The 21,162-nt window shown below is 39.8% G+C and overlaps 10 protein-coding genes across 10 annotated transcripts; 6 read left to right on the top strand and 4 right to left on the bottom strand.

The window, feature by feature from the left end:
• Positions 1–452: 452 nt before the first annotated feature.
• LOC145711473 (uncharacterized) lies at positions 453–1,778 on the bottom strand. Its single transcript, XM_081789164.1, has 3 exons — positions 1,447–1,778; positions 599–771; positions 453–475 (listed from the first exon to the last, which is right to left on the bottom strand). The coding sequence occupies exons 1-3, from the start codon at positions 1,644–1,646 to the stop codon at positions 453–455; spliced, it is 396 nt and encodes a 131-aa protein (XP_081645290.1). The 5' UTR covers positions 1,647–1,778.
• Positions 1,779–2,070: 292 nt separating this feature from the next.
• LOC145711472 (uncharacterized) lies at positions 2,071–2,926 on the bottom strand. The gene is made up of 4 exons (XM_081789163.1): positions 2,917–2,926; positions 2,770–2,879; positions 2,275–2,731; positions 2,071–2,234 (listed from the first exon to the last, which is right to left on the bottom strand). The coding sequence occupies exons 1-4, from the start codon at positions 2,924–2,926 to the stop codon at positions 2,071–2,073; spliced, it is 741 nt and encodes a 246-aa protein (XP_081645289.1).
• A 751-nt stretch (positions 2,927–3,677) lies between these two features.
• LOC145709185 (cubilin-like) lies at positions 3,678–6,510 on the bottom strand. Its single transcript, XM_081786869.1, has 5 exons — positions 6,500–6,510; positions 4,646–5,110; positions 4,428–4,606; positions 4,055–4,385; positions 3,678–4,010 (listed from the first exon to the last, which is right to left on the bottom strand). The coding sequence occupies exons 1-3, from the start codon at positions 6,503–6,505 to the stop codon at positions 4,520–4,522; spliced, it is 558 nt and encodes a 185-aa protein (XP_081642995.1). The 5' UTR covers positions 6,506–6,510; the 3' UTR covers positions 3,678–4,010; positions 4,055–4,385; positions 4,428–4,519.
• Positions 6,511–8,976: 2,466 nt separating this feature from the next.
• LOC145695536 (isocitrate dehydrogenase [NADP] cytoplasmic-like) lies at positions 8,977–10,572 on the bottom strand. The gene is made up of 6 exons (XM_081772523.1): positions 10,295–10,572; positions 10,019–10,252; positions 9,804–9,971; positions 9,583–9,760; positions 9,402–9,542; positions 8,977–9,362 (listed from the first exon to the last, which is right to left on the bottom strand). The coding sequence occupies exons 1-6, from the start codon at positions 10,562–10,564 to the stop codon at positions 9,115–9,117; spliced, it is 1,239 nt and encodes a 412-aa protein (XP_081628649.1). The 5' UTR covers positions 10,565–10,572; the 3' UTR covers positions 8,977–9,114.
• A 438-nt stretch (positions 10,573–11,010) lies between these two features.
• On the top strand, positions 11,011–12,434 carry LOC145711471 (uncharacterized). Its single transcript, XM_081789161.1, has 5 exons — positions 11,011–11,293; positions 11,335–11,488; positions 11,532–11,777; positions 12,010–12,184; positions 12,230–12,434. The coding sequence occupies exons 1-5, from the start codon at positions 11,011–11,013 to the stop codon at positions 12,416–12,418; spliced, it is 1,047 nt and encodes a 348-aa protein (XP_081645287.1). The 3' UTR covers positions 12,419–12,434.
• A 167-nt stretch (positions 12,435–12,601) lies between these two features.
• On the top strand, positions 12,602–14,204 carry LOC145711470 (uncharacterized). The gene is made up of 9 exons (XM_081789160.1): positions 12,602–12,756; positions 12,798–12,910; positions 12,944–13,086; positions 13,127–13,267; positions 13,306–13,488; positions 13,529–13,631; positions 13,671–13,890; positions 13,929–14,073; positions 14,115–14,204. The coding sequence occupies exons 1-9, from the start codon at positions 12,602–12,604 to the stop codon at positions 14,202–14,204; spliced, it is 1,293 nt and encodes a 430-aa protein (XP_081645286.1).
• Positions 14,205–14,741: 537 nt separating this feature from the next.
• LOC145711469 (uncharacterized) lies at positions 14,742–15,704 on the top strand. Its single transcript, XM_081789159.1, has 3 exons — positions 14,742–14,951; positions 15,365–15,430; positions 15,495–15,704. The coding sequence occupies exons 1-3, from the start codon at positions 14,832–14,834 to the stop codon at positions 15,702–15,704; spliced, it is 396 nt and encodes a 131-aa protein (XP_081645285.1). The 5' UTR covers positions 14,742–14,831.
• Positions 15,705–15,766: 62 nt separating this feature from the next.
• On the top strand, positions 15,767–17,115 carry LOC145707637 (hepatocyte nuclear factor 1-beta-like). The gene is made up of 6 exons (XM_081785199.1): positions 15,767–16,000; positions 16,042–16,301; positions 16,347–16,636; positions 16,679–16,795; positions 16,839–16,994; positions 17,038–17,115. Exons 1-6 carry the CDS (start codon positions 15,783–15,785, stop codon positions 17,095–17,097), a joined length of 1,101 nt encoding a protein of 366 aa, XP_081641325.1. The 5' UTR covers positions 15,767–15,782; the 3' UTR covers positions 17,098–17,115.
• Positions 17,116–17,831: 716 nt separating this feature from the next.
• On the top strand, positions 17,832–19,325 carry LOC145711466 (uncharacterized). The gene is made up of 3 exons (XM_081789158.1): positions 17,832–18,022; positions 18,064–19,005; positions 19,299–19,325. The coding sequence occupies exons 2-3, from the start codon at positions 18,457–18,459 to the stop codon at positions 19,323–19,325; spliced, it is 576 nt and encodes a 191-aa protein (XP_081645284.1). The 5' UTR covers positions 17,832–18,022; positions 18,064–18,456.
• Positions 19,326–19,451: 126 nt separating this feature from the next.
• On the top strand, positions 19,452–20,909 carry LOC145706289 (uncharacterized). The gene is made up of 6 exons (XM_081783744.1): positions 19,452–19,628; positions 19,669–19,977; positions 20,019–20,098; positions 20,146–20,327; positions 20,405–20,601; positions 20,641–20,909. Exons 1-6 carry the CDS (start codon positions 19,480–19,482, stop codon positions 20,858–20,860), a joined length of 1,137 nt encoding a protein of 378 aa, XP_081639870.1. The 5' UTR covers positions 19,452–19,479; the 3' UTR covers positions 20,861–20,909.
• Positions 20,910–21,162: the final 253 nt, after the last annotated feature.

Below are 21,162 nucleotides of genomic sequence, written 5' to 3'. Positions count from 1 at the left end.
ATCAAGAAATATTTTTATCATTTTATGTTTTTATTATTTTACTCGATAATACAGAAAAAAATAAAAAGGACATTTTTTTCTGCCACAGGGTAATGTCGACGATAGCCTACAGATTGCTATTGAATCATTTTTGAAGTCAAAGTACTTCTTCGAATTTGCTCAAAATCTCAAAAACAGAGCACCATAAAAATAAAACATTTTTCCATTTCTGCGCCGCGTAAGTTTGCACATGCCCGTTGCAGAGCAAACACTTTGCTTGCTGAAAATGCGCGTTCCGCGAGTAATATTTTCGGAAGCACGGGCAGCAAGAAAGAGAGACAGAGAGAGAGTTTAAACTTTAACCAGTATTTTTTCGTGTTAAATCTTTAACCCCTGAGAAACAAAAAAAACAATGAACTGGAATGGGACGAGCGATCCTCTGAGAAGGAGGCAGCCAGTTCCGATTGAAGATGTTAATCATAATTTGGTGGATGTTCTTGAAAGAATTCGGAAATTTGGACTTGAGGAAAAGGTCTTTGATATCGTTCAATAGCAAGAATAAGGGTAAGGGCCTAACCGTTAGGGTTAAGGTTCATTAGGGTTATGGTTAAATTTTTGCCGCGGAACCAATCCTCGTGTCTGAGATTGTAAAAGGGTTGAAAAGCTCGCTGACGGGTAAGTGCAGAGGTACTTTTCGTGTAGTCCCCACAGAGGCGAGGGGATACGGGGGAGGAACTGTCGCCAAAAGAGTCGTATATTTGAAGATTATTTGTGTCGCAAGGATCATTATGTCTAAATTAAATTAATTTTTTACCTGAAGTGGAAACTATACTGAATATGAATATTGCTGAACTTTGAACGCACCAACACTATTTTAAAACTCTGAATTTTCATTGTTTTTAACATTTTTATGGCTCTTAAGGGGGTAGAACTAGGTTTTTCCAAAAAAGCCGATTCTAGACCGGCGCTCAAAGCCAGGAGAGCTTAGATTTTCGAATTCTCTCTTCGGCTGAAGATAGATCTTAGATCTAGCAACATTTTTCATAAAATTTTTTTTCATCAACACATTTTGGCGCTAGAGAGCGAAACGTCAGCCCACCTCTTCGAAAATCGCAATTTTAGCGTATTCGCGTCCTCAAATTTCTCGACTCACGCGAATAGCCAAACTTTTTAAATCTCATTCTAAGTTAGTTTAACCCATTATTTAGCAACATTTTTGAGGAAATTGCGTCATCATAAGTAAAAATGGTTTTTCTTATTTAAAGTACCTTACGAAAATCACGGTTTTTCGCAAAATCTAGTTCTACCCCCTTAAAAACAGTGACCTGTCAATCATGTTTCACTATAAATTGAAGAGAGTAGTTTACTAAGTTTATGAATAAATGCTTTTAGTGAATAGAATTTAAACGAGAAAGACATATATTTTTCGATTTCTTTGCAGAGAATTTCTGAAAAATGTAAAATTACCTTGTAAGAGCAATATTCATAAACTCGAATTTGATCCTGATCTTCTCTCCTTTCTCTGCTCTTATTTGCCAAATTTCAACAGTATTCTCTTTCAAATACTCGGTCTCTATCTCTCCAACGCTTCCTATCACTGGCTCGTGAATTGCCCACATTGTTTCGAATCCAAGACTTTTCGCGAGCAGAAATTGAAAAATCTTCATTTTGAAAATTTCAAATTTTAAATTTCTCTGTAAATTTAAAAAAAAGGGACTGCGCTTATGCAGGGGGCTATTTCCTGCACTCAAGAATCTAAGAGAGTGACTCTCTAAGTTAAGGGTATCTCGAGATAATTGAATAGCGACAGCGCGGAAAATCGAGCCTTCTTGATTTTCTCCTCGTTGAATATTCAAAGAGGCGAAATTCAGCGAAAGCTAAAAAGGATGGCGGCGTGCTCCACCAAAATAAGAGGAAACCGCAAAATCCGAAAACCACAGAGGTCCTAACCCCAATGGCTTGTCAAACGTGCCCGCCGCCCTTAATTGAGTCAGCGTTACAACTGTTTCTTGTTGTTGGACTCTCGAATTCAAATCATTTAATACAAGATTAAGAAGATAAATTGTGAAATCACTGATTTGAGCAATAACTTTATTGATAAAGAAATAAACAAGCATCTTCATTAACGCAAATATCTTCAACTGAGTTTCCAGAAATTTCATCTTCTGTACACTTTCCCCAGCCGTTTTCTGATGCGCAGAATGACCAGTCTACTTCAACGGGTCTGTAGCAGTTATCGCCAAATTGATAACAACCTTGTTTTCTGGTTTTATTTTCAAAATGTTTCTTGCTAACCTGTGTCATATAAAGTGCATTTTTCGATCGGAGAATCACAGTGAACGAGGCAAGTAAATCTATCAGTATCGAGGTTTAGGTAATCTTCGACAGTCTCACAAGTTCCTTGATCAGTGATCATCGGCAATGTTGTGTACTCAATGCTTGTTGTTTCTACCATTGTTGTTGTTTTTGTTGTTGTAGGCGCGATTGTTGTTGTTGTTGTTGTAACCGTTTCTTCTGTAAAAATTCCAGGAGTAAATGTGGAATTATGAATTTCAGATAACGTGGTCGTTGTCATTGATGTCGTTGAGTTCGTTGGTGGAAGTGGTGGTATTGTTGTCGTTGTCGTCGTTGTCGATGTCGTCGTTGTCGACTTTGTTGTTGTTTTTGGCTCTTTCGGAAGGAGAAGAACGCATGGAACGATAATGGCAACGAGAAGAATTATTCCGAGAGCAATACCTCCGCCGATTTTAATCTAAAGAAAAAAAAACAGGAAAGAAAAAAGAAACTAACTCTTCGATTTCTCCCAGCATCCTTCACTTCCTGAAATTCGCCCGTTTCTCTTTCTGACGATACTTCTTGAATTGATGAGTGTTCGCTTGGAGACAAGCTGCTTCCATCACCTAGAAATTTTGGGGAGAAAAATCTCTCATTCATTACCTTCGCTCATTTTTTGAAGTTTTGATCTTAGTATTGAAAAAATGATTTTACTGAGGAATTTTTGTTGACTCTATCCGATGGCGCTGTAGTTGCACAGTTGGAATCGTCTGTTTGAACCAGGCTTTACTGACGATAACTTCAGCAGATAATCGGCGGAAAGATTTTCGCTATCGGCGGAATCTGACATGTCTGAATTTGTCGAAAATCAAGCGATTGACTCTGTTCCAAAGAGAACTTCGACCCTGCATCAGCAATAAACGGAACTACCTCATTCAGAAAATTGCGGTGGAACCAAACCGCCACACTCAAACATGCCCCCGGAAGCGCTAAAAATTGGCACCGCAAAATCAGCGCAAACAAAATCTGACATTTGAGAGTACTTTCAGGTGGAGAATGCTCTCCGATACCGTTTATTCATCCAAAAGCGCTAGAAAAAGCTTTCGAAATAAATTCCGAAAATCAGATGACTTGAAATTTGTTCCTGTTTGGAACTCACAGATTGACTCCACTATCTCCGGCGGATGACACCTCAGACATCCCATTACGTCTTTGATAAAAATGCATCAAAAGGCAAGCATGATTTTTACTAGAAAACTTAAAGACCAAAGTCCCTCTTTTTCCCGAAAAATATAAAATAGAAGAAAAATTATCGAATGGGCAGAATATTTGTTCATTTATTTTACAGAAAGAATATTTGTCTAGCAGACATCAGTAGCACCTTGTGAATTGTCCCAATTAATCGGCTGCCAATAACTCGACAACTTATCGGCAAGTTCAGATAGGTTTTTGCCTTGTTTGCGCCATTTGATCAGCGTTCTTCTGGGAAATTCATGGCCATCCATGCACACGAAATTGTCGAGGAACTGCTTCGCGTTGCTGGCAAAATTTCGTAAATTCTTACATTTTGAAAAGGTCGGATCAAATTCTTTGAAATCAAATGCTTCGTATGTCGGCGTGTGATACTTCCAGTCGCACTCGCCTTCATTCTGGAAATGCTCCTCGGCGATCTGGATGTTTTTCCAGAATCTTTCAAGTGCTTTTGACATCCAGGGGCGACGCAATTGCATCTGGTAGAGAAGATTGTTGAAAAATAGCTAAAAATATTGTCGAGAAGATTTTTTTCAACAATTGTCTTCACCTCCATATGATAGTTAAATCCCTCAGCGCTCTCTAACGGCGCACAAGGAGCAATTCCACTTGGATTCTCGACGGATTCCCAGGAGAAACTGAAGCTTGAGTCATCAAAGCCCCAGGTCTCCCAGAGAATCTCCGTCGATTCCGCGTAGATGAAGAGTGTCTTTGGGGGCATGCTTTTATTGCCGAAGCCAACCTTTTCTCTTCCACAATGTTTTCGACCGACAATAGAAAGTGAGTCCTTTAGACACCATTGTGTGTTTCGATCAGACTTGACATTGAAATGATCGAAGTCGATTTTGATGATTTGTCCAGGGAGAGCGTTAAGGGTGTACCTCGAGAGAAAGTCAGAAATGATATTTTCTTTAAAAATTTACCTGCAATGGACATTTTCTCCGACAGAGTCAGTTGAGCTAGAAATTGATCCCGATCCAGTTTGGGTTAAATCGCATCCAGCAGCTTCGTTTTCTTAGTCTATCTCGAGTCTGAGCTTGAATCCTTTGAAAACAGTAAAGGAATCGCTCTTGAATCGGATCGTTGCTTTGTTTCCAATGACCTAACAAACATCTCAATCGAATCATCAAATCAATGTTACCTTGAGAGGGTGGTTAAAGTCTCCTTGGTAGGGGCTGTAACCACTGTAGCTGCTTCCGTAGCTACTGTAATCACTACTCGAGTATGAAGCTGTGTACGGCTCGAAGTTCTCCATGTCGAAGTCTACCGAGCAAAATGTGAAGCTCGAATCACCAAAGCTGATTTTCAAAAAGTCCCTCCGGCAATTTTCGTCGCCTTCTACCTCGAAGAACTCGGGGTAAATCGTGAAGCTTTTGACAGAAGCGTCCATTTCAACTTCCCATGTACAATCGCGACGGTTGATGTAATGTCCTTGATGTTCGAAGCCGGGAGAAGTGATGACAGTGTTGCCAGTGACTCTGTACGGTTGACTGCTTCTTGGACAAAATACTGAAGGGTGAGGAGGAGTGCGTCGTCGGATAGTCGTTGTGGTATAACCTTCAGTGGTGTACTGAGCTTGGGAAGAGGCAAAAAGAAGAGTTGAGATCTGAAATATGATAAATTATTTTTAATGAAAATTCTTATCAAAATCGAAAATGATTAATTTTATCTTTTTTATAATAATAAAATACGAAAACCGTAAATCATGTAAATAACAGTCATTCGTCGGGATCGATCCCGACACATTGAAGATCAAAAATACACCAATTCGTCGGGGTCAAACAATTGAAATACGACAAATATGAGTATTTCTAAGCAGTGATTCGCCGGGTTTTATTTTAAAAATCATTGAAAAAGGTCGAAGAGTCCTAGCGCCCTACTATTTGGCAGGAAATTATAGAATCTAAGTATCCCTTACCTGGGGGCTCCGCCCCCTAGGTCCTAAAATGCCGGGGTCTAGTCTAGGGTTACTTAGGGTTACCTTCAGTAACCCTAACTAACCCTAGCCTATCCCCCTCGGGCGAGTTTGTTCTGTCATTTTGCCCAGTGCCCCCTAACCCTAACCTAAAATTATAGAAAGTACTTTTAGCTAAAATCAGTTTTACTTTGGCAGCAGTAAAGAATATATAGTGTAACCCTTTTTGACATTCCGAGAAGAGGAATTTTCTCTTTCGTATTAACCCCTGCCCGCATATCGACCTACGCATAGGTAAATTGACTTTTAAACGCGATTATCTCGCGATTGGTAAATATTTTCTATAAAGCTGACCCCCACATATCGGGCTACTTTTTAATGGAGAATCAGGATCTGAGGTCAAGATAAAATTTATTCAAAGATTTAAGATTTTAGCAATTGAGCGAAATTTTGATCTCGGGTCAACATGACAAAACCCAACTTTGATTCAACTCTTCTCGGCAAGATCTATTTGATCAAATTAATGCTCAGTTGATAATAAAAGTTCGGAATTCTAATTCTATTCTATTTTACTGTATTTATGACTGCATGAAAATATTTGAATTTATTTTGGACGAGATTTGGAGCGCTGACGACTTATTCTTTTATCAAAAATGAGTACTTTTGAAAAGATGACATTTGTTGACATTTGACATCTGACATTTGACATTTGATCATGTCCAGGAGAAAGCTCAGCCTTTAATCATTCCATCCATGTCCTTTGGAAAATTTTATCCCGACTAAAAGACCCCAAAAAGGCCCGACCTACGCGTAGGTCGATATGCGGGCAGGGGTGACAAATTTTTCATGCGGGCAGGGGTTAAGGCTGACGATAGGGATTGCGTCATAGCAAGGAATGACCCCGACGAATTGGTGTTTGAGTGAAGACTGATTCGTCGTATTCAATTGTTCGACCCCGACGAATTGGTGTATTTTTGGTCTTCAATCTGTCGGGGTCGACCCCGACGAATGACTGTTATTTCATATTTCATTTGTCGGGGCGACCCCGACGAATTACCACAGACTACGGTAAAAGTGTACCTTCATATCGAAAATTCTCTTTCTCTCTGGAAGTAACTAATTCGAATTTCGCTCGCGATTAAATACGCACTATCTAGGTGGAGCCTCGCTCCAACACCAAAAGCACGTCGACTTGGCGTCATCAACAACGTCAGGACCAAAACACAATTAAATTGACTTTGCTGCCCAAATTAACTAGCTTTTCTCCATGAATCCTTTGCTTGAAAACCAAAGTTTCTAAACTCTTCTCGCTTCCAGCTTATTTCTAAAGCGCTACATTAATTCGACTCTTTTTACTTTCTAAGGTCGTTTTCCTGCCATAAGGGCAAAAAGATAGTTTTAGCTTAAAATCGTGATAAAATATCTTCATAATATAATATTTAGGCTTGTAAGAAACCAGTAACTGATACCAACAACAATTTCAAGTCAGCAAAGTTCAATTTATTTGCAGCTACTACGTGGTCCAGGAAAGCTGTCGTTGTATCTTGCGGGCTAGTTTGATGTCAAAATAATTGACTGATCCAAGCAAGCGATATGGAATCAAGCATACCGTAAATTTGTCGTACCATGACGATTGATAAAAATAAACCCTGATGAGCTTGATAATTGAAGTTAGATTGAAGCTTTTACGTTTGCTTGTAGCTTTGTTGGTAGGTTAAAAGCTAAAATAAGCAATTGATTTCTAGAATTGACAATATTGTTTCAAAAATCCTTCACCACAGCCTCAAGTTATCATGCCACAACAAAGAAAGCCGGACAATTCCGCTCGGGTATGGCATCATTATAAAGAAGGCTTCATTATAAAGAGGCTTCATTATAAAAAAAGCATCATTATAAACGGCTTTATAATGAAGCCTTCTTTATAATGAAGCCTTTTTTATAATGATGCTAGTTTATTTATAATGATGATATTAAAATATTGTGAGGGTAAAAACATCAAAACGAGAGGGTAAATAAGAAAAAAAAAATTCTTAGATCGCGGACAAAATTTTTTTTTGGGAAAATTTTTGCTGAAAAAAGCCCTTTTATTTTAATTAAAAATTGTCGATTCGACATAATAAACAGGAGAAATGAAGTCATTACTTTTTGATGCGAGATTCAACTCTAGCATCGGAAAATAGTCTTACAATCAGAGTTGCAAATTTTGCTAAATTTCTGCTGAGCTGAGCGGGCCTTTTTCAGAAGTCATTGTCAATGACTCATTGAGCAGAGCTGAGCTGAGCTGATCTTTTTCAATTTTCCTTTAAGGTAAATTAGTTGAGATCAGCTGGGCTATCCATTTTCTTTAGGTAATTGAGCTGAGCTAAGCTGAGCAGACGGTCCGCTGCAGACCGCTTTTTGCGGGGACGCTCGATTCGTATAACAAAAATTTTCTGGTATTCGAATAGCAATTTTTGATTTTCCAAATCAAAGGTTTTTGACCAGAATTTTTTTCCGTGAAATTATTACTGAATCACTCCCAAAGTTTCCTTCAAGGCAGGCACGAAGCGCATAGGCACTCTTTGGGTTCACCAAAATTTGACTTTTTGAGGAGATTTGGTACTTTTTTTTAATTTTGGCAAAGATTCGCCAGAACCGAAAATTTGGCGAAAGCGAGGCCTAAGCGACGGGGAATTTTCGCGAAAATCGGGGACAAAAAGCGAAAGCAAAGCGAACATCAGAAGTGTGATTTTCGGGGGGCGAAGGCGAAATTTTCGATTCGCTTTCGCTTTTGGCGAAAATCGCCAAGCGAATTTATATGCCTGCTCTTGGGGAAATGAAGCCTACCCCATGTAGAATGAAATGAAGAGCCGCAAAGATAATTCTTTTATTTTTACGATATTCATTTTATCTACACCGCTGGACTTTATCCGGGATAATCATAATTTCATAATTTCATAATAATCATATCATAATTTATCCCTGAGACATATTTTGAAAAAATCAAGTTTTTAAAAAAGAAAAATTTTTTTTGAGTATTTTGGTAACGCATTACCAAAAATTTTTGGTGATGAGTCTGACCGTTCCTGGTCATCACGTATACTTTGGGCATACAGGTGCCCTCGAAGTCCGAAAATCTAAGGGATTCAAGAAAAAGAAAGCGTTATATTACATTAATACACAGCTACAGTCATTATCTTTAAAAACCTCTGAGTTTTAGTCAAAAAATTTCAGTCAATAAATCAAAGGTCGAAGAAGAGTTTACTAAATAGACTCTATAATTTTTACCTTTTATGCTCACAATATTTTTTGCATCATTATAAATAAACTAGCATCATTATAAAAAAGGCTTCATTATAAAGAAGGCTTCATTATAAAGCCGTTTATAATGATGCTTTTTTTTATAATGACGCCTTCTTTATAATGAAGCCTTCTTTATAATGATGCCATACCTCCGCTCGCAACCCGAGTCGGGGTTATTAGCTGCCCCGTGATCTCTTTTGGAATTCTGGTCCGTCGCTATTTTTTAAATTAGAATAGAGAAGGAAAGAATGGATTTGTGAATGCGAATAAAATTGGGTTTACGTAAGACGAATTTTAACAGAAATAATAAAAAGTTGATTGCAGAAGTCGTTTTTTTAAGTTCTTGTCCTAAAGATAATTGTTTATAAAGTTGAATCAGTCAGCACCAGTCTCGTGATTGATTTTCTTTGTTTTTAGATCATGGCAGCTTTGAGATTCTCGGCAAGCTTGTCCAAGAATTCGAAAGTGTTGAGATAGTCGGCCCTGTTGACTTTGGACGCGTCGCCGTTCTTGGTGCAAATGGCGAGATCCTTGGTCATGAAGCCGCTCTCGATGGTCGTGACGCAGACCTTTTCAAGAGTAGCGCAATACTTGGCAAGGGCTTCGTTCTTGTCGAGTTTTGCGCGGTGTTCGAGCCCTCGAGTCCAGGCAAAAATCGAAGCTAGAATCATAGAAATATAAAAGAAAAGACCAATCTTACCGATTGGGTTGGTGGAGGTTTCTTTTCCAGCCTGGTGAGCTCTGTAATGTCGAGTAACAGTTCCATGAGCAGCTTCGGATTCGACAGTCTTTCCGTCGGGACAGACGAGCATGGAAGTCATCAAACCCAAGGAGCCATAACCTGAAAAGTTGACGGGAAACTGCTTGCAAGAGTGTTGTACCTTGTGCGACAGAGTCGGATTGCACATCACCGTCGTAGTTTTTGCAAGCCCAGACGAATTTACCGCTGGATTCGAGAGCATAAGCGACCATATCGTCGATAAGTCGGTGCTCGTACCAAATTCCTTTTTCCTCGAAAGTCGACTTGAACTCGGCGTCGTAGACTTCGGCGAAAATGTCCTGGGGGATGTTTATTAAACGAACAATAGAAAAACGACAAAACCTTGAATCTGCCATCATATGTCTTGAGGATCGTGTTCTTGGTTGAAAGATACAGGGGCCAGCCCCGACCAGACGCGAAAATCATGCAACTTCGCGCGAAATCCCGAATGGATTTGTCAGTGTTGTACATGCCCATGGCAACTCCACCATCTTCGTACTTGTAAATGGTCTAAAAGAGGGTATCGTTTTAGTTGGTCCCTGAAATGGTGAATTTACCTGTTGAATAGGGGCAGATCCATCGTCTGGCTGGAAGGTCATTGTAAGAGTTCCGGCCTTGGGAATAACGAGATCGGTGGCTTTGTACTGGTCGGCATGAGCGTGGCGACCGACGACGATGGAGTGATTCCAGTTAGTAACGAGTCGGGGGACGTTCGAGCAGAGAATAGGCTCACGGAAGACGGTGCCGCCGAGGATGTTTCGGATAGTGCCATTAGGAGATCCCCACATTTTCTGAATAGTTTTTTTGTTTGAATATCAATAATGAAATATTACCTTGAGACCGAACTCCTCGACTCTCGTTTCATCAGGAGTAATTGTGGCGCATTTGATTCCCACTCCGTATTTTTTGATGGCTTCAGCACAGTCGACAGTGATCTGGTCATCAGTTTCATCTCTTTTCTGGATGGAAAGATCGTAAAAGTGAAGATTCTCTCCGAAATCGATGTAGGGCATTATGAGCTTCTCCTTGATCAGGTCCCAAATGATTCTGGTCATTTCATCTCCCTGAATCTCGACAACGGGTCCGCACGTGATCTTGGACATTATCACAAGTTTTTCGATTTTCTGAAAATGGAAAAGTACGTTCTCAAACGCTTTCAACCATAAAAATTGTCGTTTTTATGAACTTAAATCGATTTTTTTACAAAAATTGTCGTCATCATCCTTCATATTAATCATTATTTTATTCACATTCATTTCATTGACGTTCAAAAAAGCGAAATTAATCAATATCAGTGCTTATTTTCCGACCAAAAAGGGCATTTTCAAATATATTCTAGTGAATAAATTAACAATGAAAAGGTCTGTAGAAAGGTATAAGACGAAAAAATTTGAGAGGGGATATTGTCTGATTGAGAATTTCCGTGATTCATGTATTGACCAACGATTTTTGAATTAACAATGCAAACTGTACGATTGCAGCTTGCAAGTTGAAGGCTATAATTTGCAATAGAATTCTAGAATTGAAAATATTGTTGAAAAATTCCTTGATGCAGATTCAGTTCTTTATGTATCCTAATACCGTACCACAACAGGGTCAGCAGCAGCAGCCTTATCCGACTGCAACCTATACTGGTGCGCCCGGCTATGGAGCTCCACAACCAGCTCCAACTTATGCTCAGCAACCAGCACCTGCTTCTGCTTTCGCTCCGCCACCCACGCCGTCTCCAGCGCCAAGTCCTCAACCGGTCATCTTGAACATTCAACAAAATGCTCCTCAAACTCTGGCCGCTCCCCAACCAATTCGACCGGCTCTTTCTCAGCAATCATTACGTAAGTTGAAAAGCTTCGGTTAAAAAATATCAATATATCAGGAAATCCTTCACCACAGCCTCCAGTAATCATGCCACAACAAAGAAAGCCGGACAATTCCGCTCGCAATTTCATCCTTGGGGTAATTTGCTGCCCTGTGATCTCTTTTGGAATTCTGATCATCGTCGCAATCATTTCAGTCGCTATTAATGGCCCGTAAGCTACTGAATTATTATTCCAATTCAAATATTTTTTCCAGTTCCTCTGGGTCATGCGGCGGCCCAAACGGTCCCCCATGTGACTACGGCGGACCAGACTATTATGGCTCAGGCTACGGCGGACCTGACTATTATGGCTCTGGCTACGGTGGACCTGACTATTATGGTTCTGGCTACGGTGGATACACCACAACACATTTTTCCAACCAAGGGTCGATCGATTACAATACTGTTGGAATTTGCGATGGAAATAACGAGTATTCAGTTACGAGTTCTGGAAGTTTTCAGTAAGTACTTTGACCACAAATAATTTTTCATCATTTCAAAGATCGTCAATCATTTACAGTCGGAGTCCAAAATAAGGGACACCAAGATAAGGGATTTTTTGGCTCAAAATGCCGAAAATCAGCGGCAGAAAAAAATCCAATTTAAGGAACTTTCTGAGATTAGTAAGCTTTTTCGGTTAGCTGAGAGCGAATAAATGATATCAATAACCTTGATTTGTATCATGAAATTCAGATCACCAAACTACCCAAATATGTACCCAAATGATGCGAGTTGCACCAACAAATTTACCACTTCTTTCGACGGAATCACCTTCGAAGTAAATGGGTTCTATCTCGAAAGTTGCTGTGACTCCCTGACATTCAGCGACAATTCTGGAGATTATCCTTTTACCGGACAAATATTCAATGTAACGAGAGCTAGAAATTAGTCGAAATCATTAATTTATTTTTAGGGAACTCGATTTTCCTTTTCTTCGTCAAATGTGATTGTTTCATTTACAACCGACTACAGTGTTCAACGTTATGGCTTTCATATCGATGTCATCGACGGCTACGATCCATCAAACGACATAAGCTATGTTCACGGCAATTTAAAATTCGACGGCGAATCCCCACAAAAAGAAATAATCAAAAAAAATTAACTAGAACACTAATCTTGTCTATTTGTTGCTGTTAACCAATAAATTTTTTTATAAAATTGTCGAAAAAAAAACATTTGCAAAATGAAGAAAATTCTATGCAAATGTCATTGAGAGACAAGTTTTTCTATTTGTTCCAAGTTCTGCCGCCCATTTGACTCTGGCTCAAGTTTTTTTCGGGAGATCATGTGTCTTCTAATTTTCTTGCCGATCGCGTCAAGTGCCGTTTTTCTAGAGAAATCATATGAAGACACCATTCCCGAAAGAATAAAGTCCGATCCAAAGCTCTTCGTGAATCTGACCACAAATGAGAAAATCGAATCAATGGAAGAACGTTGCCCGTAAGAATCTTTTCATGAATAAAACGCGAAAGTCTTTCAAGGGATGAGGATTTGTACAATGAATGTTCCGCCATCTGCCGGTTCGAGTACTTGCAGTGTTTGGGAGAATGCGATTCTGCTCTTTGCGAGAGCGAGTGTATCAATGACTATTCAAGTAAACTCATGCCTTTCGTCACCTGATTTCTAGCGTGTACTTCTTTTTGCCCATGCGGGTCAAATTGCCCGTCTGGTTGCGAAAATTGCGAGAATCCCATTTGCGTTGACGAATGTGATGATGTTCAAAGTAACGAAGAGTACACCGTATGCCTTGAAGCTGCGCTGGAAGCCCAGGTTTTTCTATCTTTTCTTCTTTCAAAGATGAATTTCGAAGGCGATTTGCACTCGAGAATGCACACCGGATGTGCCTTGCTTCGAAAAATGCAGCGAAATATACATTGAAAACTTGAGGGACTGCCCATGTGTCGTGGACTTCACAACAACAACTGAAGAACCAACTACTACCCATCCTCCGGTTCGTTCGTCAAAGGACAAGCCGTTATCTTTTTCTAGAGCAATGGAAACCTTCTTGTTCTGCTAAACAACTTGCGCGAGTCTTACATCGTTTCTGGAGATGGGCTTGAGTCATCGATTCCAACGATAAATGCTCCTGATGATGACTTCACTGACCGCGCCCTTTTCGCGGTTGTTCAGAATGAACTCTATCTTTTTGGTGGAGCATATGATAATCAGATGGTCAGCAACATTTTGTTGATTAATTGATTCACAGTTTTAGATCGGTAAACTTGATGGCTGTAATTTTGTCGAGCTCTCGATTCGGCTGAATTTTCGATACTACCACGATTCCGCCGCGGTTGCATTTGATGATGGAGCTATAGGTTCGAAATAAGTTTGGAAAAGAAAATATATTTTTCAAGCTCTGATTTGTTTTCCGGGTTACAGTCCGATCGAGAGTTGTGAGATATTTGACTTGACAAGCGCGACTCCGACCCACTCAACTCAGTATACACATACTTATGGAAAACTCGGAATTTATCAAGGAAATCCAATCACTGTAGGCAGTTACTATTCTTCTGGAACGAAAAAGGTTGAAGTTTACAATCCAACAGGCTGGTTTTCGATGCCAGATCATACTAGGTAATTTTGCCATTTTTATCTATATTACCGATCTATAGAAATATCTATGCCCATACATTGACAGGTTTGGACGATGGTTCTTTGATTCTTGCTGGAGGATATGATATGACTCAGGACTCATTTTCTAAGAATATTTGGATGCTCAAAAATGGCTCGTGGGATATTATCGGGCTAATGAAAATGGTAAGCATTAAACAGATTATAATCTATAAAAAAATATAAAGAACTATTATCTTGCTTCTGCGATTCGAATTGAGTCTGAAATTTTTATTGCGTCTGGAAGGAAGGGTACGAACTTTCAGCGAAATTCTTGATAATAAATTTTCATCGCTAAAAACCTGACATTATCAGCGTTCCCCTCTGAAGACCTGCTGAAAATGTCGGCAATTATCCAGTGGAAAGAATTATTTTTGAAGATAATCAATTTATTGAGACGAATATCATTGCTTCTCATGATTCCTCGAACTATATCCCTGTTCTTTTTGCTGTTGAAATTGACTTTTGCATCGATGAGAGTTCATGATTCAAGATGCACAAATAAAAATAATAAATCAAGAAATATTTTTATCATTTTATGTTTTTATTATTTTACTCGATAATACAGAAAAAAATAAAAAGGACATTTTTTTCTGCCACAGGGTAATGTCGACGATAGCCTACAGATTGCTATTGAATCATTTTTGAAGTCAAAGTACTTCTTCGAATTTGCTCAAAATCTCAAAAACAGAGCACCATAAAAATAAAACATTTTTCCATTTCTGCGCCGCGTAAGTTTGCACATGCCCGTTGCAGAGCAAACACTTTGCTTGCTGAAAATGCGCGTTCCGCGAGTAATATTTTCGGAAGCACGGGCAGCAAGAAAGAGAGACAGAGAGAGAGTTTAAACTTTAACCAGTATTTTTTCGTGTTAAATCTTTAACCCCTGAGAAACAAAAAAAACAATGAACTGGAATGGGACGAGCGATCCTCTGAGAAGGAGGCAGCCAGTTCCGATTGAAGATGTTAATCATAATTTGGTGGATGTTCTTGAAAGAATTCGGAAATTTGGACTTGAGGAAAAGGTCTTTGATATCGTTCAATAGCAAGAATAAGGGTAAGGGCCTAACCGTTAGGGTTAAGGTTCATTAGGGTTATGGTTAAGGTTCGGGTTAGGGTTAGGGTTCATAAATTGGAATGCAAAAGAAAATTAACCCCCTTTTGAGAGATTGGCGAAAAAAGGCGAGGATCGCTTTTTCCACCTGTATACCCTTAAGAAATTTGTTGATATTTAAGTGACTGAAAATTTGAGTTTTTATTGTTAATTTATGAATTACAAATTTGAATGAGATTTTAACAAATTACTTATTGCCAATAAGGTATTGGTAATGTTAAGGGCGGATAATAAGGAGATCCCCCTCAGTTTTTGGTAAGAATTGGACAAAATTTTTTTTCTTTTTTTTTTCTCTCATGATCAAAAACCTCTCAAAAGATCCAGGTCTTTAAAGCCTTGCAAGAGCAATTGCAAAATGGAGCAAAATGCGAGCGCGGGACGCAGACCGAGGTGAGTTGAAAATTTCCCAGGAGTTAATCATTATGTCAGGCTTTGATATTAATTTTCTCTCAAGGGCCAGAAGAGCAGAGAGAATTCTTCCACAATTCAATATGAAATGGTCGAGAATGAAAAGCTCCCTGCCGAGTATCGAGCTGATGAGATGAATTATGTCAACTCGGAAATTCTTTCCGAAGTTAGGATTATGGGTGCGGCGGAGTATGAAGATTCGCCAGATTCGTTTATTCAGATTTCGCAGTCTTCAGGAATCGGATTTTTAATATGATAAAAGTGAATTTCAGTCACTTTCCCACCAATCATCAATTGTATGATCCTCATCAAAGACATGCCCGCAGGCGAGTTCATGGACTCCGAAACAGTTGTTGCCCACCCTAGCCATCACGTGGAAGAATCTTGGATAACTCTGCAGCACACAAACGTCGCATCTTCGGGCTTCAATTACCGACAATTCCAAGGCGTCTCAGAGGTTGACTCAGAGGCAGAGGCAATCAAGGAAGACTTGACGATCAGGGATTTGCAAGAGGAAAATGTGGATAGTTTCGAAGTCAACAATATGCTAAAGTAGGGACTATTCGAGCTCGATTTTTTAATTGAAATTCTAGAGAAGACTCCTGGATCTCCGCAAAAATGATCAAAGAATACATGGTTACGCACAATATTCCGCAACGAGAAGTCGTGGACGCAACCGGACTCAATCAAAGTCACCTATCGCAGCATTTGAACAAGGGGACCCCGATGAAGCTTCAGAAAAGAAGCTTGCTTTATCACTGGTATGTGAAAAAGAAGAGGGCGGTTGAGATCAATTTTCAAAACTCTGCCATGGGGAAAAGAAGCGTGAGCTACGAAGGGGAAATTGTCCAAGGTTGAAAATCAAGGAAGAAAATTTTCGGTACGAATTATATTCTAGAGCCTGATTTTGTCCGAACAACGCCTCGAGCGGGGGAGAAAGCAAGGCGAAATCGATTCAGATGGGGTCCGGCGAGTCAACGAGTTCTCCAAGATGCTTTCAAGCGGCAGAAAAATCCGTCGAAAGAGGAAAGAGAGCTTTTGGTCTCAGAGTGTAATCGCGTAGAATGCTTGAAAAGAGGCGTGAGTCCGGAAAATGCAGCCGGTCTTGGGACGAATTTAGTGACGGAAGTAAGGGTCTATAACTGGTTTGCAAATAGGCGGAAAGAAGAAGCTTTCAAATCGAAAATCGTGAGTTTGAAGACATTTTTTTTCTTTTAAAAATCTCTTCAGAGCAAGGCTAAACCAAGAAATTTTATCCAACAAGAAGAAAAACCGAGAATTTTTGATTCATTCGACTATCAAGAAACAACAGAAATTCTCGAACCGAAGAGAAAACGTCCTCAAATGGTAACAATAGCTTTCTTTTCATTTTCTTAGGAGCAAATTCTAGTTCAAAAAGCAAGAAAGCGTCCTGCCAAGTCTCAAACTAAGACAAGCTGAAACATCTGTCCGACAAATTGAGCCTTCCTCAGCGACTGAATCATTTTTCATGCAACAAAATAATGATTATGGATACATAAGCATTGATAACGCGAATATTCTACAGGTAGAATCTCAATGACTTTTCTATTGCTTACCTGAATTTGAAGCAATCGGCGATAGAATGCGGAATATCACCGAAAGCAGAGCCACAAGAAAAACTTAATTAAATTAAAACTGCCAAATAAAAAAATTCCAAAAGTAAACGCTAAGCTCAAAATTGGGTCAAGCTGTCTACACAATAATGGGAACATCATTCATGACAAAATCCCATCATTTTCCGCTCGTTAGCTCGCAAGTCATAAATCGACCTTGACCAGGCCGCTTTGTCCGCCGTCAATTCGGTCTCATCGTCGTAAAACCTTATCCCTATAAATACGCGTCTGTTGCGATCGCAGAGTTCATAACTCAAAGAGTGAGAGAAAAGATGAAGCTTCTCGCGGGTTTCCTTGGCCTTTCGGCAGGAAGCATTGTGATGCCGTCGGAATTCGAATTCCCGGAAGGAAGGGTTCATACTCAGTAATAAATTTATTGAAGACCTTATAGATATTTTTAATAAAAATTTTTTTTACGATAATTCAAATTCGATCTCCTTATTCTTGTCCGTGAATGCCTTGTTATTTTCCTCAAAATAATCAAATATTCTAAATCTCTTGATAAACAAAATTTTTCGCTCATGATTTTAAGACCTCATTCGATCATTAAATTGATTTCGAAAATATTGCCAACCTAAATAACCTCTCACGCTCATAAAAGACGTTTATTTCTTCTCATCAAGATCAAAAGGATCAGGGTCATATTTAACCACACAACTTTTAAAAAGCTATAATTCAAAGCTTCAATTAAATAAGCTTACTCAACTTTTGAACTTTCTAGATTTGAGTTGCTTGAACCTTCAAAGACGGAAAATACGACAAGAAAAACACCTTCTGTTTCAAGCATTCCGGCGAGTTTTCTGGTATCAATCATGTCAAAAGCTTCCCTGAAGTTTCAAATGACATCAAACTTGCTGAGAAATGGCTTTCTGCAAGAGGAGCAGGAAACCCAAGATCGTCCATGAGCGTCATGTTCAACAAGGATTTCCGACCTGAGTAAGTTTCAATCAAGAATTTCAGCCCAAAACATATTTCAGGGAGTCTCTCCTTCTTCATGCCTGCGAAGAAGGCCCAGATGTTCGTGGTCTCTTCTACGATGACGAGCTCGTCGGCGCAAGATTCGGCCTCAATGACTGCAACGAATTCTACGTCTTGACTCCCTTCAAAGGCGTCCTCCCGTACAAGATAACCGACGAGCTCAATTTCAATGGCAAAGACGCGAAGAAATTCAAAAAGCAGCGGAAAAACTTTGAGCGAATCGTCGGCCGAGACGTTGAAATCAACAAGCAAGACGGCCACTCTGACGAATGCCATAAAGTGCAAAAATGGGTCAAGGGAAAAGTTGTTGATCTCGAAGAAAGGGACTACCCTTTCCCGCAGAATGAAGTCTCTCTTTGGGATTCGGACATCCAATCGACTTTGGACAACATCGCGATGATGAACCAGCTCGATGTTCCGATGAGAGTCGGTAAAGAAATGTACGAGCAGGTCTTCGCCCTCCAGGCCATGCACAAAGGACTGTGGGATTTCAGCATGCAGATGGCTGCCTATGAAATGGGAGTCAAAGTGCCTTGCTTTGACCTTCAAAACTGCCTTTCCGATCCGGAGCGAGACTGTCTCGATTTGATCGGACAGTGCGGCGAGCAGAAGAAATTCGAGGGATTGATCAAGAAATTCATGGAGGAAGAAATGGGCTACTTCGGATTCGGAAATGTCAACCATGGAGACATTGCAATTCTCTTCGATCAGATTGACGAAAAAGACGACATGGAATACTTTCGAGTTTTTGTGAAGAAATTCGTCAAGCTTTTTGAGAAAAAGAATCCAGAATGGGACTTGAGCTGGGACGATAAGAAGGAGCTTGAACGACTTGCGGGAATGTTGTTGATGCAAGTTGATGAATTCATGAAAGGCGATAAAAAGCCAGACATTGGTGGAGAAATGAGCATTGAGGCGGTTGTTACAGAATTGTTCACAGGACCGGTTTTCAGATTCTTGATTTTAACAAGGTTAAGGGGGTCGACGAGAATCGGGATTTCCGTGACCAAAAATGCGGAAAAACCTGAGTAGATAGGCAAAATCTGATTTTACTGGTCGATAGAAAAGGGTTGAAAAAATCAGGCGGCGAAATCTAGAAAAAATTTTGACCAGAAAAAATCGGTCAAAAATCCCGTCAAAGTAGGGCCATTTCCGCGAAAATGCACTAAAAATGGTCAATTTTTTTACAATTTTGTTCATTTCACCCCCTAAATCCAATTTTTATCAAATGATTTTAGGCTCAACAGATTCAGGGGGATCTGTAGATTCCAAAAATATAAGATTCGTATCCAGACTATGAGTATAAGCGAAATTACGATCTCGCCGGAAAAAATTCTCGTCGACCCCCCTTAAGCCTTCTAGAATAAAATTGAAAATGCCGTAAAAGACCCCACTGGATTCTTGGAAGACCTGGCTGAGATGGATATGGAGCAGATGATGGCAATGGTTCGCAGCCTCTTGGGTCCGATGATGGATGAAGAGATGATTATGGTTGTCGAAGAGGTTATGCAATCGATGGACTGGGAAATGGTCTCTGGTGCTTTGAATGGATTATCTGCTCTTCTTGAGTAATTACTTTCCAATTAGCCTTTCAATAACCTTTTTTAGGGGAAAAATCAGCATTGAGGATGTTCTCGATGATCTGTGGATGATGAACGATCTCTCAGGCTTCGTTCCCATGACAGAGGAGATTCTCAACATGGTCGGCCTCCCTGAACAAATGCGACCTCTTATTGATGGTTTCTTGGAAGTATCCAAGATGATTCTCAGCGATATTGAGGGCTTCCTTGAGGCTGTCAATGAGGAGCCAGATATGGTTGCAATGAAGATGAAGGAAGCATTTGGAATCTGGTTCAGTATGCTAGAAATCAGCGACGAGGACGCTACAGCTCTTATCTTGGAATCCCCACTGTTCAGGTAAAATCGAAGAAAGACGATTCTTTTTATGAGAATTTTAGCTTCGACACTGATCTGTTCAACGCAATCATGGTCTCAAACAACACTGACGATTACTACGGAGCGATCGCCATGGTCACTGGTTTGATCGTTTTTTTTCTTAAGATTTTTTTTTCATCTTCTGTGTAGAAAATCTCTTCGAAACCATTGGCTACATTTCGGAAAAACTCGCCGATGTCGATGCTGGCATGCCAATCGATGCTGAAATGCTTGGCGCCATCAAAGGTCACGTTGACAATGTTTCTTTTGGAATTCTCTATATGTTCCTGAACTTTGAAGATGAGATGACGATTACCTTTGGCATTGTTGAGGTATTTTCGAGCGGAGAAATTTATGAGCGGAGAAATTTATGAGCGAGAAATTTATGAAATTACGAGCGGATATTTAGGTCATCGTTCAAGAAGTCAACAATATTCTCGAAACGTATTTCATGTTCAAACCAACTGATGTTGCCTCAATGCTCCTTTACTTCCGAGACGAGATCCAACAGGGATACGACATGGTGCGAGGATTCATCCTCCCACGAGTTGCTGATGCTATTGATGTTGCTATGTCAGGACGCGACACAATTGCCGGACTCCTTCAGTAAGTTCTTCCTCACAAATCATATCTAACAGATCCTAGTGTCGGCGTTGATCAAGTCAACCACCTTGGCAACATGACTGGATTTTTCATCGACTTTGATGAAATTGACATGATGTTCACAGACGCCCCTGCGATTGCCTCATGGATGGATGCGGTCCGCTACGGCCTAATGGGCGATCCGCAAACTGATGAGTACTTTTCTTATCTTCTCGAGGACGGCTCCTCTTCTTCTTCTTCATCTTCCAGTTCTGTTGTCTGAACGACTTATATTATTTCCCAAGAATCGCATCTGACAAAATAAAATCAGCTCCTCCTTCGCAAATCTAGAATCTTCTACATAAAAGTTACAAGTTAGTAAGCCTCAGCATTTTAATAAAAGAAAAGAAATGATGTGACCTTGAAAAAAATCAAGATCTAAGGATGTCCTACCGTAAATTTGCTCGAGTAACCATGATCGATTGACATTACTCTCCTCATGACTTTAACTTACAGTTTGTCAGTAAAACAATTCACAAAGGACAAGCGAACCTCACTTCCGTTTTCCATCTTTGTTTCCTTGTT

The sequence above is a fragment of the Oikopleura dioica genome, chromosome 1 (genome assembly GCF_907165135.1).
Source record: "Oikopleura dioica chromosome 1, OKI2018_I68_1.0, whole genome shotgun sequence".
In the NCBI taxonomy this organism is placed as follows: domain Eukaryota; kingdom Metazoa; phylum Chordata; class Appendicularia; order Copelata; family Oikopleuridae; genus Oikopleura; species Oikopleura dioica.
This window is presented reverse-complemented; position numbering and strand designations above follow the sequence as displayed.

Excerpts from the sequence above, each read along its gene's own strand:
- LOC145695536 (XM_081772523.1), bottom strand. The coding sequence starts at position 10,564 with ATGTCCAAGATCACGTGCGGACCCGTTGTCGAGATTCAGGGAGATGAA. Across the intron at positions 10,253-10,294 it reads TCGAGGAGTTCGGTCTCAAG|AAAATGTGGGGATCTCCTAA; the intron begins GTAATATTTCAT and ends AAAACTATTCAG. Across the intron at positions 9,761-9,803 it reads CATATGATGGCAGATTCAAG|GACATTTTCGCCGAAGTCTA; the intron begins GTTTTGTCGTTT and ends AACATCCCCCAG.
- LOC145707637 (XM_081785199.1), top strand. The coding sequence starts at position 15,783 with ATGGACTCCGAAACAGTTGTTGCCCACCCTAGCCATCACGTGGAAGAA. Across the intron at positions 16,001-16,041 it reads GAAGTCAACAATATGCTAAA|AGAAGACTCCTGGATCTCCG; the intron begins GTAGGGACTATT and ends TTGAAATTCTAG. Across the intron at positions 16,637-16,678 it reads AAGCTTTCAAATCGAAAATC|AGCAAGGCTAAACCAAGAAA; the intron begins GTGAGTTTGAAG and ends AAATCTCTTCAG.
- LOC145711473 (XM_081789164.1), bottom strand. The coding sequence starts at position 1,646 with ATGAAGATTTTTCAATTTCTGCTCGCGAAAAGTCTTGGATTCGAAACA. Across the intron at positions 772-1,446 it reads ATGAATATTGCTCTTACAAG|ACATAATGATCCTTGCGACA; the intron begins GTAATTTTACAT and ends AATTTAATTTAG. Across the intron at positions 476-598 it reads ACACGAGGATTGGTTCCGCG|AACATCCACCAAATTATGAT; the intron begins GCAAAAATTTAA and ends AATTCTTTCAAG.
- LOC145711471 (XM_081789161.1), top strand. The coding sequence starts at position 11,011 with ATGCAGATTCAGTTCTTTATGTATCCTAATACCGTACCACAACAGGGT. Across the intron at positions 11,294-11,334 it reads TCTTTCTCAGCAATCATTAC|GAAATCCTTCACCACAGCCT; the intron begins GTAAGTTGAAAA and ends TCAATATATCAG. Across the intron at positions 11,778-12,009 it reads ACGAGTTCTGGAAGTTTTCA|ATCACCAAACTACCCAAATA; the intron begins GTAAGTACTTTG and ends CATGAAATTCAG.
- LOC145711472 (XM_081789163.1), bottom strand. Across the intron at positions 2,732-2,769 it reads ATGCTGGGAGAAATCGAAGA|ATTAAAATCGGCGGAGGTAT; the intron begins GTTAGTTTCTTT and ends TTTTTTCTTTAG. Across the intron at positions 2,235-2,274 it reads ATGCACTTTATATGACACAG|GTTGTTATCAATTTGGCGAT; the intron begins GTTAGCAAGAAA and ends CCAGAAAACAAG.
- LOC145709185 (XM_081786869.1), bottom strand. Across the intron at positions 4,607-4,645 it reads ACTTTAACCACCCTCTCAAG|GTCATTGGAAACAAAGCAAC; the intron begins GTAACATTGATT and ends GATGTTTGTTAG.
- LOC145711470 (XM_081789160.1), top strand. The coding sequence starts at position 12,602 with ATGTGTCTTCTAATTTTCTTGCCGATCGCGTCAAGTGCCGTTTTTCTA. Across the intron at positions 12,911-12,943 it reads GTGTATCAATGACTATTCAA|CGTGTACTTCTTTTTGCCCA; the intron begins GTAAACTCATGC and ends CCTGATTTCTAG. Across the intron at positions 13,489-13,528 it reads GAGCATATGATAATCAGATG|ATCGGTAAACTTGATGGCTG; the intron begins GTCAGCAACATT and ends TCACAGTTTTAG.
- LOC145706289 (XM_081783744.1), top strand. The coding sequence starts at position 19,480 with ATGGATATGGAGCAGATGATGGCAATGGTTCGCAGCCTCTTGGGTCCG. Across the intron at positions 19,629-19,668 it reads GGATTATCTGCTCTTCTTGA|GGGAAAAATCAGCATTGAGG; the intron begins GTAATTACTTTC and ends AACCTTTTTTAG. Across the intron at positions 20,328-20,404 it reads TTACCTTTGGCATTGTTGAG|GTCATCGTTCAAGAAGTCAA; the intron begins GTATTTTCGAGC and ends GCGGATATTTAG.
- LOC145711466 (XM_081789158.1), top strand. The coding sequence starts at position 18,457 with ATGATGAACCAGCTCGATGTTCCGATGAGAGTCGGTAAAGAAATGTAC. Across the intron at positions 19,006-19,298 it reads CAGAATTGTTCACAGGACCG|GCTCAACAGATTCAGGGGGA; the intron begins GTTTTCAGATTC and ends AAATGATTTTAG.
- LOC145711469 (XM_081789159.1), top strand. The coding sequence starts at position 14,832 with ATGAACTGGAATGGGACGAGCGATCCTCTGAGAAGGAGGCAGCCAGTT. Across the intron at positions 14,952-15,364 it reads AATTTGGACTTGAGGAAAAG|GTCTTTAAAGCCTTGCAAGA; the intron begins GTCTTTGATATC and ends CAAAAGATCCAG. Across the intron at positions 15,431-15,494 it reads AGCGCGGGACGCAGACCGAG|GGCCAGAAGAGCAGAGAGAA; the intron begins GTGAGTTGAAAA and ends TTTTCTCTCAAG.